We start from the raw sequence: 13,763 nt of genomic DNA on the forward strand, positions 1-13,763 counted from the left end.
CAAGAGCTGTCCCGCTCCCTGTCAGCATGGGAAGGACCTTGCGGGCTGCCCTCCTCCAGGGGCACTACCACAAGGGGCAGGGAGAGGAGGCGGCTAGGCTGGGGCATTGGGCCACTCCGAGCTAATGCCTCTTTCCGCCCCCTCAGCAACCCAAAGCTGAATGGCGGAAGGGCTGTCTGCACTGAGTGCTCCCAACCCTCTGAGTTCGGAGGCTGAGGAGCATCTGCCAGAGGGCGCTGGAGGGAGTCCTTAATGCCTTCAACGTGTTCGATCCAGACATCCTATTTTGAGCTGGCTCCTTAAAATCAATGGGACCTGAGAATCCCATTTATTTCAGTGGGTCCACTCTACCTATGACTAATTTTTTGAAAAATCTGTATTGCAAACTGTCCTGGAAGAGATATTCTGCAGAGCAATGTATAACTCTATTTTTATATTTCATAGAAAAAACATTAATGTTGTTTCTTTATGTTTTTGTCCTAACTAAGGACACAAACACATCTGGAATAGTGTTTCATAGATATGGTGAAAAGGAAAAGAGTATTTCCATCCTGTTACATAATTGTCGGAATGACCAGGTACATATAATGACCGTACTGTTGGCATGGTTATGGGCAGCCATTTTCACTCCTTCTCTCCCACGGGGAAAAGCGCCAGAGGCTCCCTCGCTTTGTTCCCCCAGTGCAACTTCACTGCTGGCAGCTGTGAGCCATGCAGGGGAAACACCACGTGGGCCTCCACAACCACGCACCTCAGACTGCCAGGTGGGCGAAGGCACGAGGGCAAGGAGGAATGCAGCCCCGAGGCTGCAGAGCAATCCTGAGGCGCTGAAGGGGGCAGAAGGCACTGGAGCAGTGCTAATGTTTGCTGAGGTCACACCGTCGATTAGATAAGTGAGCTGCCTGTATTGATTGCAAAGATAGTATCAGCCGTAGTGCCTAGTCTGTGTGTAGTCCTTTAAATGAGCATCGAGCCACCAGAATGCTGGCTCACCGTGTGCGCTGATTCTGGCCTCCTGAAGGAAGAAGCTGAACAAAATTAGAAAAGACTCGGGAGGAGGGGAGCTCTCAAGATCAGGATCTTGCCACAGGAAGACAACCTGTAGCAGGTTGCAAAGAAGAATGTGGGGCAACTTTGGTCCAAAACATCTGGAGTCCACCAGCTCCCCTAGCTGCCCTTTCCCCAAGGCAGAATCTGATAGGCTCAGGTCACTGCCACTCAGACTTGAGGAATGCCTTTAATCTAACAGGGTGTGCTGGATTACACACCTTCTCTGGCAACCTCCTCTGGCCAGCGGCCACCAAAGCATTTTCCTTACAGGCATTGCTGCATGGCATTCCTCTACGGCGGGACCGCCATTATTGCCTGCCGGGGAGTCATTTGTGGGGGGCCAACTTGGAGGTCCAGGCAGTGCCAGCGCTCTCTCCAGGGAGCATTTCCCACTTCTCAGTCAACTCTCCCTTTCCTTGCGGAAGTTGGACTACAACCATCCATGTTTTCTGGACATTCTGTGCAGCTGCTCAACAGAGAAGGTGCTTAATCTCCTCCATGCTGGCCCCAAAATGGTTCTCTGAAGCTTAGATGCCTTCACCTGCTAACCATTCGGATTTGGCCTCCTCCAAATTACGTCCTTATTAGCCGTTCCCCTCATTCTCTGAGGTGTCTTTTTGGCACTTTCCAGTAATATTGCATTCACTGAAAGATTAATAACTGTAGGAAAATATAATTGGTACTGTCCTTTTAAATTTCTTCTAGCTCACATTCATCCCAGTTATTTATGGATCCTCTAATGGAAGCCTCTGCGCCCTTAATTATGTAATGTATGAGAACCGGCTGCCACGTAATGTTGCATTATTAAATCCAAAGGCTGGCATGAATAAAAATATGATGCAGGCAGCGCAGCACCCTGTTTTCAAAGCAAGATCTGACTGATGAGAGATGCCCTCTTGGGGGAGGGAGGAATTAACACCGGGGAGCACAGGGAGAGAAGGCGCTCTGTGTTTCGCCACCACCCCTTCAGTGACAGAAGGCTTTAAAAATAACACTGATGAAAAGGAAATTTCTTTTCATTCTGATCTTTCCATCACCCAGAACATTAATGACACAGCCACTCATTAACGCATGGGATCATGGATCACAGGAAGGGTTTGCTTTGCTGAATAATGCAGCGAAAAGGGAAAGAGTCTCTCTGCCTGGGAGAAGAGCCCTGGTTTCATAGCCGTTGTCCTCAGCATCTTGGTCATTTTATTATTTATTTATTAAAACATTTTTATGCATGGGAGAGGAGGACTATCTGCTCTTCTGCCAGCTTGTGTCTTCTCTTTCTTCTGCTCTTCTCTGGGCCATTACCGCATGACCTCTATGGCGACCACCTCGCCGCCTGGTCATGCAGAGGCAGAGGAGGGAGAATGACGTTGCCCCGTGGTGCTTCCATGATTGACAGCTTCCCTCAGCAACAACGACATGAACCTCTGGATCTCTGTGTGTCGCTTCTGCCAGGCCCTCGGCCCCCAGGGAGCAGGGAGCATGAGCCTTGCTAGGAAACGAGCGACGTACTGTTCCCCCTCCTGGTGCACATGCATGCTCCTGGCCTTCCAGAGGAGCACTTGAGGAAGATGCCATTAAGCAGACCTGTGGAAAGACCTCATGCATGCCTGTGAGGCCAGCATCAGTCCTTCATGTTGGACCAGCCTTCCTCATTGGACAGAACAGACAGCTATTGAAAAGAGATTGGGCTCTTGGGTGGGAGAGTGGTGGTGGTGACAATATTTTGGGTAGGCTTCTCAAGCTTGGGGTCCTCAAGATATGTAGGCCTACAGCCCCATGATGGATAGGGCTGATGAGCATTGTAGTCCAAAATGCCCAGAGGGGCCCAAGTTAGGCAAGGCATCCTTAGGACAGATGTATGCTGTTATTTTCCCAAGCCTAGTTGCTCTTCTAGGCGCATTGTTTTGCTCACTCAGTTCTAGGTATCATTCCTACAGATGTCAATTGGATTTTGCCCATTCACAGCTGCTAAGAATAACCATTGCCTAAATCCCTTTCCTTTCCTTTAAATACATGTTCCTTCTCAAATTTCCTAGGAGATGTGGCGAGAACCCAGTACCTTCTGAGCGTAGCACTGACCTCCCTAGGGAGGTGGGCGGGGGAAACAGGATGTTTTTAGGTAGCGCACAGCTTCTGGGTCAAGGAGATAGAGGACTGTGTGTTCTAGCACAATGCTTGCAAATATATAACCACAACGGATGGCCCAGGTTTCTTCTGTCCTTAAATGAACTCTGGTCTTTCGTAGCTTCCTAGGCACTGTGCGAGAGCCCCTGTGAAAGGCATTCAATGGGCAGAGGGTGAAAGGTGGCTTGGCTTGGATTGTCCTTAGTTGAAGATGCTAGGTTGGACCTAGATTTATGCTGAATCAGCTGTACAGTTGGAATTACACCTCTCCAACCCCCTGAAAATGCTATACCCTATTTGAACACTTAAGTCAAATTAGGATCCGACATTCAAAATTCAAACAGGATGGAAATGGCCCATTCATTTACAGGTATTGGCTAATACCCCTTCAACTCTTGAATAATCCACTGGGGAAGATTAGAGAGAGAGATAAGAAGCAGAATGCATCTATTTATGCCCATCTTTTGTAGAATCACTCTGGAATTCGTGATAACTGTGCCAGTAACTTTCCTCATGTTCTCCATGTGCTGCAAGGATTTTCCAAGAAGACCCTGCTGTCAGATGGCCCACAGTCTCCCCATGTAGCATGATAATTTATCCTTCCACCTTTTTCATGTCCTGTAGGGGGAGGATATCTTGGACCGCAGCTCTGAGTTGATCTACACAGGAGAGATGTCCTGGATTTATCAGCCTTACGGACGAAGTCAGCAGAGAGTCTTCTTCCTTTTTGATCACCAGATGGTTCTTTGCAAAAAGGTAATGAAATGGTCAGTCCCAGATTGTTTCATCGATTGACTGAGAGGGCCTTCTTTTGGGCCAAAGGCCCCTTTCACAAAAATGTTTGGAATGCACATCAGGCAAAATTTACTCGACCCATGTCTCTTTTCTGAGCAAATAACACAGAAAGTTGCTGTTGCCTTCTGACGGAGTGTTGAGCCAGGAAGGTCTTAATTAGATGGTTACTTTTGTCGTGGACTCACTGGGTAGCCCAGGTAAGCTGCTGTTCGCCTCTAGGCCCCCACCCCCCAAAATTTGGGTAGCCCAGATCAGCGCCCGTTCAATCGATATTCAGTATTCATTTTAGCCCTGCAAAAATTAGTTTGGCTTCCAACATGGCTTGCAGATCCTTTGAAAAAACATTTTCCTTTGAATCACTACTTTGAATATTAGAGAAGTAGTGATTCATGTTCTGTTCATTTCCAGGCTGGGTTACTGGAAAGTTTTATATGCAGCGCTACCCTTGAAAATAGTTGGAAGTTCAACTGGTACCAAGTTTGGCTGCTAGAATCCAAGCGCAGATGTACTGTACTAATTCCTAAGGAATTCCATTGGTTCTATATTTGCTGCTGAGCCCAGTTCAAGTTCTGGTTCTTACTTTTAGGAATGTACAAGAATTTTGTTCCTGCTCAGAAAAAATGCCTTGTTTTAGCAAGCAGAAGAATACATCTGGTTAAAGTGTTTGCAAAGGATCAGCCATATGCATGCATTCAGTTTGCACACATTTCCTCTTTTGATTTTGTGTACATTTCAAAACTGCTAATCCATATTAACTAATATGGATCAGCTCCCTTTTGCAAGTGCAATTAGCATGAAGCTTATGGCAAGTAGAACAAAATTTATGTCTTGATCTATGAGGAATATTTGCCAAGTGTTAGAATTTCTGCACAACTTTTACATTCAATTCCTCTTGGCACAATTTTTCCATTTGTCCTAAATGAACAGTGGTCACAAATATTAGCACAAATCAAGGATTGAAGAGCAGCGAGCTGATATTCAGAGAATCTTGGTAAGCTTGGACACACCTACTTGTAAAACCCTAAATGAGACTGTGCCCAAATACTTCAGTATCTGAAAGACCGTATGTTCCCATGATGTCCTTCTCGTGCATTAACATCTCTAGGCTTCGTTGTTGAGAGAGGTACGTTATGCAGTTACAGAAGAAGCCTCTATGGAGGTTCCTCGGCCTTATAATCCCCTCCCAAAGCAGGCATCAAGGGCATCAACACTGATTTTTAGCATCAGGTCAGGAGCTCCTGATTTGCTGGGGTGCTCATGCCTTTCAGAGTTATTCTGTTACGTGTGTACACAAACAATGTACACACCCCTGGGTTCCCATGTGGATCAAGAGTAGTTTAGAGGGCTATTTTAAAAAAAGGATTCAAAATAAGAGCAGAATAAAAATGTTTGACAGGTGACATGATGAGCCCTTCTGTTTTTAAAAGAGTGTGGTTCAAGAGTGCATTTGAGATGAGCAAGCAAGATAACATTTAGAGAGCATAATCCGTCGCTTCCGTGAGTGAGATGGATGTGACCAAAATGAGGTGGCAGTTTCTGTGGGGGATTCAGAATGTCATTTATAGTGCTGGATGAGGGGAGTTGGTACTTTCTAACACAGCTCGATTAAGGTTTGGGATGGGGGTGGGATGGGGGTGCGATGCACTGGCAGCCGATCGGATCAGGACACAATGGAAGCATCCTCTGCACTGCCAGGGAATGGGCAGGCTGGGGAAGGCTGGGCCTTCTGATGGAGCGGCTTTGAATCCCTGCTCGTCGCGGCTCCCTTTCATGTCGATGCTTATTAATTTTAATAAGGTCTCTTCTGTCAAGGTGTCAGAAGTTCAGTATCGAAGCCTGCGGGCTGAGCCGGGTGACTCTTTGTGAGGCAAAAGGTGGTCTTTCCAGATGACTCGATTAACTTTGATGTGACAGAACTGGGTTTCACTTGCTCTCCAATTCAGTCCCGGTATGCAAGGAGGGGTGCTTTCAGATGACTCAGTCATCCTCTTGTGCCTGCCCTCAGTGCAGGATAAACACGATGCCTGAATAGTGGCATCATCGTGCTGTTGCGGTGCCGGCTTGCCTGCCTTAAAGAAGCCATGACAGGTTGCCGTGAGTCAGGATACCAGGCCCTGCAAGGCGAGGCTGCTTTTGCAACTTCCACTTGTTGGATTTTGGAGGCCCAAATGCTGGTGCAACTGTTGGCTAAGGAATCCCCCATCCTTCCTGGATTTTAATTTTGGTGTGCAGGCATTTCCTCCCAGTTTTCCCATCCCTTCTTTTTATTTGTGTCATTTGCCCTCCCTGTAGTATCACTAGAAACAGTGCTAGAAAGCAACTCTGGTTATATTGTGCATATGGCGGGGCTGTAATGGCAAATGCTGACCTGCAGGTGTTCATTAAGCAGTCGCCATAGCCTGACCCCCAGAGAGGGTCCACAGCCGTGCCCCCAGGAGACGTGCAGGTGACTGGACTGATGATCCGGCTCCACAAGCAGCAGGAGCCTTTTGCATCTCCTCCAGGAACATGCCTTTGGTGATGAAAATAGGTCTTAATTGCCCATTTAGGACCAATCCACCCCAAAATACTTTGCACTGCTGCTGAATTCCAATATATTGAAATTTATATTCGCCCTGCTGCTATGAAGAGCACAGCTAAGCTCAGAGGGATTCTGGAGAAGGTACATCAGCATCCTTGCAAGCCCTGGCTGTATCAAGATTTCTTTTTCTGAGCAGTTTTATTATTTAATTCCATTCTATGCTGCCCCATAGAACCTGAAGGTTCTCTGGGCAGCTCAGGTTTGCCAGTCTGCAGAACTGTTTCCATATATATGCATTTAAATCTTTATTTACTGCCCCATTCCCATAGGCGCTGGGCAGCTTACACGGCATTAAAACCAACAATGATTAACATTTGACTAAGCACAACATTAAATAAAACTCATCTGGAAACTAATCTGGGAAGGCCTGTCAGAAGAGAGCATCTTTAACTCCCTCCTGAAGGTAACAGTCTGGGATATCGAATGCATCTCTCCCAGCAGGCCATTCCCAGCAGGCCATTTAGGAGCAACCACTGAGAATGTCTTCCGGATAGTTGCAAATGCAAACTTCAGGAGATTATCCCCAGAAGACCTTAGTGAACAAGGTGGAATGTATGAGCAAAGGTGCTCCTGAAGGTATTTTTGACCCAAGCCAGGAAAGGCTTTAGAGGTAATTACCAAGGTGTCTGGAAAGGTATTGGCAGCCAGTGCAGAGACATTAATGTTGGCGACATGTGATCTTTCCTTGATATCCCAGGGACCAGCCTGCCTGCTATGTTTCGTTCTAGTAGCAGTTTCTGGAAGAGGCACAAGGGTAGCCCTCGGTAGACAGCATTGCAGAAATCGAGCCTAGAGGTTGCCAGTGCACCCATAACTGCTTTCCGGTTCCTCTCCTCCAGGAAGGGCTGCAGCTGGCAAATGTGCTTCTGGGTGGTATCAGTCTCCCACCATTTGGTCACCATGAAGTGATGTGTGGCCAGACAGGCACAGATGTTTGTATGCATCGGTGAACCACCATACAAAAAGAATCTTGATACATATACATGCAAAGATCACCTCCAGTGCATCAGGAACCTAAAGGGAGAAAAGAAGCGTTGTGTGATCCAATTCCAGAATTAATTTAGGAAATTAGGAACCTCTGAAGTAGAGCAATGCACAGAGCAAGCCAGTCGTATCTTTTGATCTCTTTTACTCATAGCAAACACAGCAGAAATTCTGCCTTTTAATTTACCGCACCACTTACCCTCCAAAGTATCTCCTTGTTAGATCGTCTTGGGGACAAGCTGAAGTCATTTGACCTTTAATGTTTTTCTTCCAGTGGTAAATAACAATGTCAGTCCCAAATATCTGATTCTGGCAACACAATTCAACTGGGCTAGCTCGATTCTTTATGTTTACTCCAACCACATGGCACAGGCCAACTAGGTCAGAATTCAGCACTCCAAGAAGATCACATTGTTTTTTAAAAGGTTTCTAGGGGTGATGGGATTCTGAGCCATCCCCAGATGTGGAACATGCATCCACACTGTCAGGCAGAGCTTTAGCCTCCTTGTGGCTCCTCTTCCTGACTGGAAAAACAAAATAAAAATATGGTTTACATATTTCAGTTTTTTGTACAGAATTTGAGTTGCTGTGCTGCAGGGCATTGCGCTGTTTTTAGTGGATAATATCCTCAGTCCTGCCCTTGGGTAATGATGTTAAGACCGTCACTCGGTGTCTTACGTTTCTTAGATCCAAGCAAAGACATGGTTGCTCAAAAATGGAATGAACTCTGTCCTACCAGAACATGAGAAGTCCTGCCTATTCCAGTTCTGTGGCTGAAGGCATGAAAGCGTCTGTTTAAGCCTTCCAAAGAGCTCTCTGGCTTACCTTGACATGATGCTCTCAATATATCCAGGGATCCCACTAATACTGATTCAGCTTCAGGCAAAACTGTTAATGGGCTGAAGTGGGCTGGGGGATTTGACAAAGCAAGAGCATAATGGCCAAGTTTCCCTTTCCAGTAGAGGGAACTCTACGCTGAGGGAGTTTTCCAGAGCAGCCAGGCTAACATACAGTCCAGTATGAGGGCAGAGGTCAACTGGTCTGGCTTTGTTTCTCTGGTGGCTTCATGGACCAACAACAAAGATTCTTGAGCACAGTCAAAGGAAACAAACCAGACAGGGAAGAAATTTTTAGCTTCCAGAGCTGAGGAATGCTCTCCCAGAAAGCTGCTTTACTCCAGAATGCCTTAGACTGCTCCTTAGTTGCAGAATCTCACATCATCCAAAAGTTTTGGAAGTCAGAGGCAGCCTTAAACAGGGGAGGGGGCACTGTGAAATGCCGTGCCAGAAGTACCAGCAGATGCAGTGTCTTCACTCTCCCGGAATGGGATTAGTTCAGCACCACGGAGAGCTCCTGCAACTCAGCTCAGTCAGATCAGGGCTTGGTTCCAGCTGTAAGAGATGACTGGAAAAGGAACTTGCCCAAGGAACAAGATGGTGCGGGGCAGCAGAGGTGGTGTCTGAGCATCAAAGCACAAAATGATTCTTCTGAATCCAAATAAAGGCAGCACTGGAAGGCAGCATTTCATTTTGCAACAGGCCAACCTTGCAGTTTTTTTTTTTAATTAAACACATCTTAGGAAATAAATGCATGCCCACAATCACCACACTGGCAATCCCAGATAGACAAGATCTAGATAGTATTTCGAAGTCAAACGCCGAAAAATTCTCAGTGGTAGATCAGTGCATAAATACGGCAAGTCGCCAGTTTCATTCATCTCTATGCTATGCCTCTTCTTCCCTGCAGTTGCTTTTCTGATATTTTGAAAATCTCACAAACACTTGAAATAAGCATGTCTAACCAAGAATGGTTCCTGTTTTCCCTGAAGCCTTCCTCTTTGTCATTATGCTTTGTCTCCATAGACAATTTCCACCTGCCTCTTATCTAGGCAGAAGGAGAGGTTTGGCTCTGTTCTCCTCTGATCTCTTTGCCCCCACCCTTCCGATACTGAAGAGCTGTTATTCCTGCAAGGCATAGCCTTGTTTTCTTGGGCACCTCGGGCTGGGAAAGGCTGCTGTAGATCATGGTGATCCTCCCACACAGGGATCTGCTCCTCTCTCTTTTCTTAGTCAAAGTTCTGACTCTATTCCAAGTAGGGTTCATGTTCATGTTTTTGGGGGGATATGGGGCAGGGAGTCTGACACATTGTCCTTATTCCCTTCCTGAGTAACTGGTCAGCAGAGGAACTCAATGGAGACCATGTTTTTAGTTCCCCCCGTGTGTATTCCTTTCCTAGCCCATATTTAGTACAACCAACAAGGTGAGCTGGCTGGGTCATTCTAGAGAACTGTAACCCACTTGGCCTCCTTGGCATTCTTCGAAGACAGTGGATGCTCTTCCAAGTTAGATGCACTTGCTCTTCCTTTATGGATGCCATTCTTATCCTGTTCGGTCTTCCTCCTCTTCTGCCTTCAGCGTTCCCTAGCACAATGGTCTTCTCCATGAGAAGGAGTCTTGCCTTCTCATGTTGTGTCCAAAGTATGACGGCCTCAGCGTTGTCATTTGGCTTCTAGGGAAAGCTTTGGTTTAATAAAGAAATGGAAGAACATATTGTGGGGGAAACGGTTGTGGGGGTGGCAGCAAACTGAGAACGGGACCCTTCACTGGGAACCAAACCAAGGCGTACCCCTGCAAGTCTGCTGCTGACATGAATTCATTGCAGGATTTGTTAACCTCAGCCATTCATAGTGTGTCTTTGTGTTTAAATAAGTCTTCATACGCAAATTAATCTTGACCAAAGACTCTCCCTAGGCCATTCTCCATTAAATGTTGTTGATGTTTAGTCTGTTTCTGTTACTAATTTTTACTGCTAAGGTTAGCATTTCAACATGATGTTTATTTTCATGGTGCTTTCTTCGCCTGCCCCCACCCTGCAAGGCTGGGAACATATTTATCTCCTTGATGCTTGGCTGGTCATGAGATCAGCACTTTTGGCAAAGCCAAAGATCTGTTTATTGCCTCTCTTGTAAAACACCACCTTGGTTCAGTTCTGTTGAAATTGGCTGTTTACATTTTAAAGTGTTGTCATACACGTCCCCTTATGAAGTTGTGCCTTTTATATCATCAGTTTTTGTGTGTGTCTCCAGGCCAGAGGAATTGTGAGAATGGCCAGGACTTTGGGGTATGGTGAAGCAGAGGGGTTTCTCCTTTGACCTACTGGGCTCTCCTGTTTCTGACAAGCCCAAAAGCTTGCTGGTGAGAAGCTGTGCAGTGCTGGCAGTCCTGTTTGCCTAAAGGCAGGGGCTCCTGTCCCCTGACATGTGGATTTGTAGATTCTGAGTGAAGGTCATTGGTTGGTTTGGAGCTGCCAGCCAATCTAGTATGTGGAACTCAAGTCTCAACAGGATATTGGAAAGCAGTCTAAAGATAAGGTCCAGGGATGCTCAACCACCAATGACCATCCTAATTAGCAATTATTCATAGGCTGGTTTTCAGCCATTTTCCTAAATCTCCTGAGGATTCAAAGGCTGCCTAGATATTTTAAAAAATTGCTTCCTCCCCACCCCCCACCCCACCTCTTCCCATGCAGGACCTCATAAGGAGAGATATCCTGTACTACAAGGGACGGATTGACATGGATCGGTATGAGGTTTTGGATATAGAAGATGGACGGGATGATGACTTCAATGTGAGCATGAAGAATGCCTTCAAACTTCACAATAAGGAGACTGAGGAAATGCACTTATTTTTTGCCAAGAAGCTGGAGGAGAAACTGCGGTGGTTGAGAGCCTTCCGGGAGGAGAGGAAGATGGTACATGAAGATGAGAAAATAGGTAAGACTCAGCACTTCGGTCAGTGGGAATCAAGTCTGTGACTGATGCCCGTCTTGCCTGCTGTCCGGTTTTTGGTCACTGGCTTTATCTTGCAGCCAGTGACTCTGTGTTCTTAAACATTGGCTTCTGGCCTTTTCTGTTATGAGCAAATTCTCCTGTTAAAATCAGCAAAATAATGCTCTGTGACTGAGTTGAGCAACCATTGTTTGGCCTCAGAAAGCATTCCCTTTTGGGTTACCTGTGGGGGCCTCATGTTGGTGCAGAGTGGGACTGAATTCATCAGCAGGCAGGGCCTGGACGAAGTCGGTAGGCCACCCTTTTCTTTCTCCCTCTTCCTTCCTGCCCAGCAGCCTGCCAGGAAAGAGAAAGATTATTCCGAACTGGTCACAGGCAGGAAATCCGGCCAGTGGCTGCACGTGGCCTGACTGCCCCAGCTTGCCCACCGCAGCTTGATGACCTTGCCTTTAAAAGGCTAGAATGGAGATACATGGCCATGTCTGTCTGCTTGGTTTACAGGAAGCAAAATCCTGTAAATCCTGTAAACCTTAGTTTTACTGGGACTCGTGGGTGGCAGCACATTCCAGTTGGAGGAAATGCTGGAGTTGCTTTCAGAAGAGGAAAGACTTGGGGTTTTAGCCAGAGAAGCTGATTTAACAGGGCTACGGAACTTGTTGCCCTCCAGATGTTGGACTGCAACTACCATTGTCCCTGACCATGCTTGTACTGGATGGGGCTGGTGGGAGTTGTTGCCTGCTAAATTCAGAGAGATGCTGTTTCCCCAGCCTTGCATTAGCAGGATCTGTGAGAATATGTGCAGGGATGTTGTGAGTGGTGTTTCATGCAGAGGTTTTGTGCAGCAGTCTCACGAACAGGACTCTGTCCTAGGGCTCTGAGAATGGCATTTGGACAAGCATGCTGGATTTCTGGAACTCTCTGGTGTGTTCACTTTTACCCCCCTCCCCTTTTTCCCTCCCTAGGCTTTGAAATTTCTGAAAATCAAAAACGACAAGCAGCTCTGACAGTAAGGAAAGTCAGTAAGCAGAAAGGTAAACCATGTGTGCATGCTTTGTCAGGTGGGTGGAGGGAGGAGGGCTTTGGTTTTCCTCCCACTTCCTTTCCATAGGAGTCAGGATGTTCAGCCTGACACATTGATGTTTAAGAATAACCTCTGGCATTCCAGCCAACACCTGCACTTTCTCCACTGTGTCCCAAGTTGTCCAAATGCAATCTTTTCCATTCCTGAGATTCATCCAGAGCTTTGGACCCACCCAACACTTGGTTGCTCGTAACTGATGACATAGAGCAGGGCTGTCAAAAGTATGTAGCCTGAGGGGTGAATCCAACGTTGGAGAAGCTCTCAGTGGGTGCATTTCAGTGGCGGGTGACGGCCAAAGGGCAGGAATTCTGTCCGGATGCCCGCCTGTTTTATCTTGAAGACTTGCAGATGCTGGCTAAGCCCGTGACAACTTCTCATCTCCTGGGTGCTTCTGCTGTTTCCACATGTGCAATGTGGGCTGCTTCTGCCTGTCATCGTGCATTCTTATTCCCTCGTCTTGAGGAGTTGTCCATACGGTGGCAGGAAGAGGTGTGGGTACCAATGCTGTTTCAGGCCTCTGTGCTGTGAGGGTCACCAAGGGATGGATGCCGCCAACATGTGGGCATCCTTTTGCAAGGACTCTTGGACATTGTCTGTGATCTCCCCATCCATATTCTGCACTCTGATTCACTGTTGGACAAGAAGAAGAATAGAAAATCACCTGATGACTTGATCATCTGTGATTCTAAAGCAGCCTTCCCGATACAGGGGCCCTGCAAATATTTTGGACTTCCACTTCCACCAGCTCCAGCCAGTGCAGTCAATGGTCAAGAATGCTGGTAACTGTAGTCTGTAACTTCTGGAAGGTACAGGATTGGGGAAAGCTAATAGCTGAGTGCAACATGAGATGGCTTCATACAGTATGTTTGCTACACAAAAAACTTAAGAGTGAGCAGAGGGGAAAAGGAGCTTGCACAAGAAGACTTTCTTTCCTTAATGACTGCAGGAAAAGTTCCCAGTGGGTTGTGAACAGAACCTTGATTGTCCCTAATGAAATGCAAGGCAGCCCAAGACACCATAGGAACATTTCCAATTGAATTGCTTTAGAGTTTCATCCAGGCAAATACAGCTTCCTTAATTGCATTTATTTTTAAGCATGGCAGTTGTTCTGTAATTTTCTCTGATCCTCTGTGCCCCCTCTGAAAAACAATGATATTTTATTCATGGGCCCATGTTTACATACAAAATCTATTCATGTCTGCATCAGGTGATGTCTTCCCTGTACGAAATGAGTTCAGAACCCTGAAGCACTGGGAATTTATGTTATCATAACCCATCCCCAGGGGCTTAGCTTTGGGAGAATCAGATGGAAAGAAACCAAATTGTGGGGATGTCTGCTTTTGCTTTCTTTTTCACTCAAGCC

The 13,763-nt window shown here is 46.6% G+C and overlaps 1 protein-coding gene across 4 annotated transcripts in view; it reads left to right on the plus strand.

The window, feature by feature from the left end:
• ARHGEF9 (Cdc42 guanine nucleotide exchange factor 9) overlaps window positions 1-13,763 on the plus strand; it is a 187,167-nt gene that overhangs the window by 163,983 nt on the left and 9,421 nt on the right. For all 4 annotated transcript variants that reach the window (XR_006414426.1, XM_044427207.1, XM_044427208.1 and 1 more), the window contains 3 exons: window positions 3,796-3,927; window positions 11,061-11,304; window positions 12,282-12,350. Coding sequence is in view for 3 of the 4 variants with exons in the window: in XM_044427207.1 (XP_044283142.1) it covers window positions 3,796-3,927; window positions 11,061-11,304; window positions 12,282-12,350 (445 nt within the window). In the remaining variant the exon portion in view is untranslated. The remainder of the gene's footprint in view (window positions 1-3,795; window positions 3,928-11,060; window positions 11,305-12,281; window positions 12,351-13,763) is intronic.

The sequence above is a fragment of the Varanus komodoensis genome, unplaced genomic scaffold (genome assembly GCF_004798865.1).
Source record: "Varanus komodoensis strain SLA01 unplaced genomic scaffold, ASM479886v1 scaffold18_3, whole genome shotgun sequence".
Lineage (NCBI taxonomy): Eukaryota > Metazoa > Chordata > Lepidosauria > Squamata > Varanidae > Varanus > Varanus komodoensis.